The following is a 5,847-nucleotide window of genomic DNA, read 5'->3' on the forward strand; positions in this document are numbered from 1 at the left end:
CACACACTTGTCTCCGAACAAGGAATGACTTGCGAACTCTGCCACCTCCAACATGGTTTCCAACATCGTTGTGCATTTGTTCTCCGCATTCTGTCCCACTTCTAAAGTCATTGCACTATATATGTCTCCCTGGTCAGATGTAGAGCCGTTACTCTCCTGGCCGCGCCCCTTAGCCCTCACTGACCTCCGTTTACAAGTAGCTGCATAGTTAACGTTCACCACTGAGCTTGGGTCCATGTCTTGCTTGTCGTTTTAGTGTCTGATGCTTGTTCTCTAACAGACCCCACAGGAAGGTCTCGTGGGAACGTTTTCTGAGTTCTGACGTGGTGATAATAGTTTGTTCTCACATTGGAAAGTCAGTTTCACTGGATATAAATTCCTTAGCTGACTTTCTTTCTTTCCCTTCCTCTCTTCCTTCCTTCTTTCCTTCTTTTCTTTCTTTCTGTTCGATTATCTTAAATATGTTTTTTCTAACATAGAACATTGAACATTGCTATTGAAAAGTATGATTATCTACCTTTTCCATTATAAATCACTTGCTCTTTTGTGTGTGTGTGTGTGTGTGTGTGTGTGTGTGTGTAGATGCCCAATGATTTTTAAATTGATTTCTTTTTCTTAAGTCTAGTAATTTTTCAAGAATATGTCTTAGTATTTGTTGGTCTGGGTCAATATTCTCAGTTATGTCATATTCTCTTTTAATATGTAGTTTCAAATCTTTTTTTTAGTTTCAGGAAAAGTCTTGAATTACAGTTTTTGAAATTTTTTTGTTCCTTTTCTTTGCATTTCTTCTTCAGGAATTCCTGTTATCTGTATTTAGGTCTTCATAGCCTATTTTTAATATCTGTCTCTTCCTCTTGGGTATTTTTACATTTTATTTCTTTTTTCTTCCACTTCTAAATATTATGATTTAATATCTGGAGTGGAAATGGAGCTCATAATAGGAGCCTTCACATAGATATAGACACAAATAGTCATAGAGCTATATAGATACAGATTGATATAGATGTATATGTACATCAGCTTTACTAAGATATAATTCACATACCATAAAATTCACCCTTTCAAAATGTATTATTCAGAGAGTTTTAGCATATTTATGGTTTTAAAATTATCCCCACTATCTAATTTTAGAACATTTTCGTCACCTTCACCCAAAAAAATAATCTCTCCATATTTCTGCGTTTCTTTATTTAATTTTTTTCTTTTTCTTTTATATTTTTCTTCAGGTATTCTTTATTGCGTTTATTGTTCTTGTATTTCATATAGTTTTGCCTTTATTTCTGAACTTATGTTTTTCTTTTCAAGTTTCTAATTCTTTCCTGAATTTTTCTAATTTATATCTATGTTGTTTGATTCCTGTCTTGTATCATTTTTTTTAACATCTTTTAGTTCACTTCTAACCCATAGATTACAATTTTCTTCTCCTTTGTGGGCCTTCTGGTGTGGTTTCATGGTAGGAATGTCACTCTGTTCCTTATTCGCTTTTCTCCTAATAACTTTCTATTGGATTTAACTTAAAGGTTTTCTGTTAGTCATTTTTATATGAAATTAGTTTTTATTAAGGTAAAATTTACATACAATAAAATGCCCAATTCTTAAGTGTTGGGTTTGATGAGTTTCGAGGACTGTATACACCATGTAACCATCATGCTAAATAAGATTCGGAACATTGCCATCAGCCTGTGAAGTTTCCTTGTGTCCTTTTTAAGTCAGCCCCACTCCAGAGGCAACCACTTTCTGGTTGCTATCTTTAGAGATTAATTTTGCCTGTATTAATGACTATAATTGTATTAATTACTATAATTAAGTCTAAGAATTTTGTTCTTTTTCAAAATCATTTAGTCCATTCAAGATCCCCCGAATTTCCATATAAATTATAGAATCATCTTGTCAATTTCTCTAAGTAAGCCTGATGGGATTTTGATAAGGACTGCATTCATTTATAAATTAATAATCATCTTAACAATATTGAGTCTTCTGATCCATGAACATGGTATACCTCTCTATTTATTTCTCAGCGCCCTGTTGTTGTTATTTTCAGTGTAGCAGTCTTGCACACATTTTGATAGATTTATATCTGGGTATTTGATGTTTTTTGAAGCCATTTGTAAATGGCATTTTAAAATTTCATTTCCACTTGTTCATTGTTTGACTAATATTTTAGTAGAGTCACTCTGGCTCCTGTGCTGAGAATATAATATCGGCAGTGGATGGCAAAAGCAGAATCAGGAAGACCAGTTAGGAGGCTATTGAAATAATCTAGGAGAGGGATGATGTGGCTTGAGAAAGGGTGGCAGCAAGTGGTGTTGAGAAGAACGTAGACTCGATAAGATTTTCTGATGGATTGGATGTCAGTTGCAAAAGAAAAGTCAATGTAACTCCAAGGTTTTAGCCTGACCATTTAAGAAGGTGAAATTGCCATTAGCTGAGGAGGGAAAAATTGAGTGTGGAGCAGTTTGGATGGAGGGGAGAGATCAGGGGCTCAGTTTTGCACATGGTAAATATGAGATGGATATCAGAAAACCAGTTGGAGAGGCGGAATCATCAGTTATATGTATGCGATTAGAGTTTGGGGGTGAGGTCTGTGCTGGCATATACATCTGGGAGTCGTGAGCATATGGATTGCATGAGCTCATTGAGGGAGCGGGTATAGATAAGGAAGGAAAGAGGCCCAAAGCCTGAGCCCTGGGTCAACCCAACCTTAAAGGGTCAAGGAATAGTGGGAGAATCAGTAAAGGGTGGAGATGCAGCAGCCAGGGGACTGCAAGGAAAACCAGGAGAGGGTTCTGGGCTAGAAACTAGGGGAAGAAGGTGTGTCAGGAGGAGAGAGTGTTGAATGATGACGATAAGATAAAGCAGATAAGCCCTGAGAATTGACTTAGCAGTGTGGAGACTTGGTGACTTCGACAAAAACACTGCGTTAGCATGGTGGGGCATAGCCTGACTGGGGGAAATCAAGAGCCAATGAGAGGACAGGAGGTGGGGTCAGCTCACAGAGACAGTTCTGTCAGGGGGACTTTCCTATGTGGATGCGCAGATATTTCTTGAATTACTGGAATAACTCAATACATAGAGCTTACAGTGCATGTTTTCAACAGTGGGGCTGCCCTCGGCATCTGTGCTGAGGAGCACACGAGCTCCACTGATGAAGTGTGTGCCCAGGAGAGGGGAGCAGGGGAGGGCGGTCTCTGTCCTGACCTGCTAGGAGTTCCTCAGCCTGCCCTGTGGTTGTGACTTCCTTATTCCAGAAACCACCTGCTGATTATAGGCAGTCCTCTGAATCTCCCACAAGAGCTCAAAGTCCGCTTCACGTATTAACCTCTTTCTTCATAGATCCATTTCTTTGGGAGCTTCATGAAGACTTTCCATTGACCCAGTGGTGTCTATGCCTCATTTGATTGGGACATCCTGGGTCTGTGTCCTCTGCCCCACTGGCAGGCTGTGGCAGTGTGAAGGATTACAATCCTGCTTTCTCACTCACACGCACGTTTCCGTGGTGTGACTCCGCTCATATGTGACCGGAAGCAGAAGGAGTGACATTGTATGACGTGGAAGGTGGCTTGTTCATTAGCGAAGTGTCCAGGCAAGAGCAGTGGGGTGGGAGAAACAGAATCAGGAGGGATGAAGAAAGCCCCCAACCTGTCTGCTGTCAGTATTTTAAGGACATTTTAAAAGAGCTCCTGCACCCAGGCCTCCCTGGGGAGAATGCTCCCAGCCCCCCAGAGCTCTCAGCTGCAGGTAGGTGTCACCACTGCCTCCCATACCCACCTTTGTGACAGCCCCGTGTCTTCCCTCATCACCTCGGCAGGCCAGCTCTGCGGTAATTAAGGTGTTGCCAGCATGTCCTGTTGGTTTTGCACATTCGAAATATTTTCTGTGGCCTTCTGTGGGGTTCAAGTTCATCTCCCCAGGCACCGTTCTCCACTTTCATTAGTGCCTGGGTTTTGAGGGTCTGCCCCAGCCCCGCATCGCCGTAAGTGCTATCTATCCGATGATATTGCAGGACGTGGGTATTTTCAGGAGCACATGTTCTGTGTTCAAGCAGAAATCCCCACTGTCTCTTCAGTGGGGGGCAGGACCAGGAGGAGGGTAAGGCTCTGGGAGGCCCCTGGGGTGCAGGTTGGGGAAGCCTCACATCCTACTGGATCCAGCAGAAAAGGGCCCCCATTGGGCAGAAATGTGGACTCAGGGCAACTCATAACACTAACAGCCCCTCACACACACACACACACACACACACACACACACACACACACACACACACACACAGCTCAGGGCGTGGCCCCCTTACAGACCAATAGTTACCGAGACTTCGGAACTTACGATTCAGAACTTTTATAATTTACTGGTTTTTCCTGCATATTAGAAGGAAATTACCAGCATTTCTTTTCTGGGTTATGCCCTACCCTAAGGCTCAGAGCTCCCGCAGCACAGCTGGGGACCCCCAGGGCAGGAGGCAGGATTCAAAGAAGGTTCTTGAGCAGGTGCTGCTGACGGCAAAGGCCGTGCAGACAGAAAAGGCTGAGCAGAGGTGGAGGGGGCCTCCTGAGTGTCAGTGGGACGAGAAACGCTCCTCTTTGCTCCCTGTGCAACCTGAACTCAAGAACAGGGTGCGGCTGGAAGGATTTAGGTCTGACACCCCAGCAATTCAGAGTGACCCAGGGAACACCGAATGCTGATAGGGCACACAAGGGGGATGTGCCAGGTGACCACTGAGGCCCACAGAATCAAAGCTCATCAGGTTCGTAGGGCCGGACCGCAGAGAGCATCCGGCCACGCCTTTCCTGTTTCGGATGGGGAAACTGAGGCCCAGAGAGGGGCAGCCACTTGTCCAAATTCACGAAGCAAATTGGAGAGAGAACCAGAACTAGCGCATGGTTCTCCTAAGACTGATCCCCTTAGTCTTCCCGGGCCTCCTGGTCACCCTGTCACTGGTGGTCAGCTGCCTCCTTCTCACTGTGGCTGGGACCCACCACCCCCACAGCTAAGCCCTTGACAGTTCTGAGCGCTTTCATGGGCCCAGCCCTGCCCACAGCACCGAGGACTCAGGGATGGCTCAGACTTTGTGCCCACAGTGCTTGCTGCTCATACAAAGGGGCCAAACAAGGGCCCTGTGAGAAATTCTGTCCTGTGTCTGGAGGGATGGACAGTGAACAAACAGGTGTGTCCACATTCCAGAAACAAAATGATCAAGCAATAGATTCTGCCTGGTCCCAGGGAATGGCATCAACAAGGCGCAGACTAAGACCAAGACTAAGAACCAGAAGCTGTTAACACGTTTATCATGTTTTGCATGTTTAATGATTTGATCCTTTCTCCAACCAGGTGCTCTTATTATGCCCATTTCTCTGATGATTGGGCAGGTACCTGGTGTGTTAGGACCACAGCGGGCAATGTACCTGAGTGGGCAGGGCAAGGGATGCTGGGGCCTGGGAACGGTAAGGCAGCCCTGATCACCCCCGCCCTGCACTCCACGCAGGTGCAGACATTCCACGGAGACCTGCTGCAGCACATGGAGAAGAACACCAAGCTGGACATGCAGTTCATCAAAGTGAGTCTGGCCACTCACCTCAGCCCCTGCCCTTCACAGGCAAACCAGGTTATACGCGGTCCCAGCTGGGCCCCTGCCCTCAGTCCAGTGTTCTGACCCGTGGGCTGGATGTCTGAAGCTCTTTGACGTGGGGGTCTCCCTCCTCTGTCCACCCCACCCAAGGACAGCCGCCAGCACTACGAGATCGAGTACCGCCACCGAGCCGCCAACCTGGAGAAGTGCATGTCTGAGCTGTGGCGCATGGAGCGGAAGAGGGACAAGAATGCGCGGGAGATGAAGGTGCCGGGGCCGGGGAT

General features: G+C 45.5%; 1 protein-coding gene across 1 annotated transcript in view; it reads left to right on the plus strand.

Moving 5' to 3' along the window:
- Positions 1-5,847, plus strand: part of BAIAP2L2 (BAI1 associated protein 2 like 2) — a 25,869-nt gene that overhangs the window by 6,160 nt on the left and 13,862 nt on the right. The window contains exons 3-4 of the mRNA XM_025048859.1: positions 5,480-5,551; positions 5,714-5,830. Of these exons, the coding sequence (XP_024904627.1) occupies positions 5,480-5,551; positions 5,714-5,830 (189 nt within the window). The remainder of the gene's footprint in view (positions 1-5,479; positions 5,552-5,713; positions 5,831-5,847) is intronic.

The sequence above is a fragment of the Pteropus alecto genome, unplaced genomic scaffold (genome assembly GCF_000325575.1).
Source record: "Pteropus alecto unplaced genomic scaffold, ASM32557v1 scaffold6, whole genome shotgun sequence".
Classification (NCBI taxonomy): domain Eukaryota; kingdom Metazoa; phylum Chordata; class Mammalia; order Chiroptera; family Pteropodidae; genus Pteropus; species Pteropus alecto.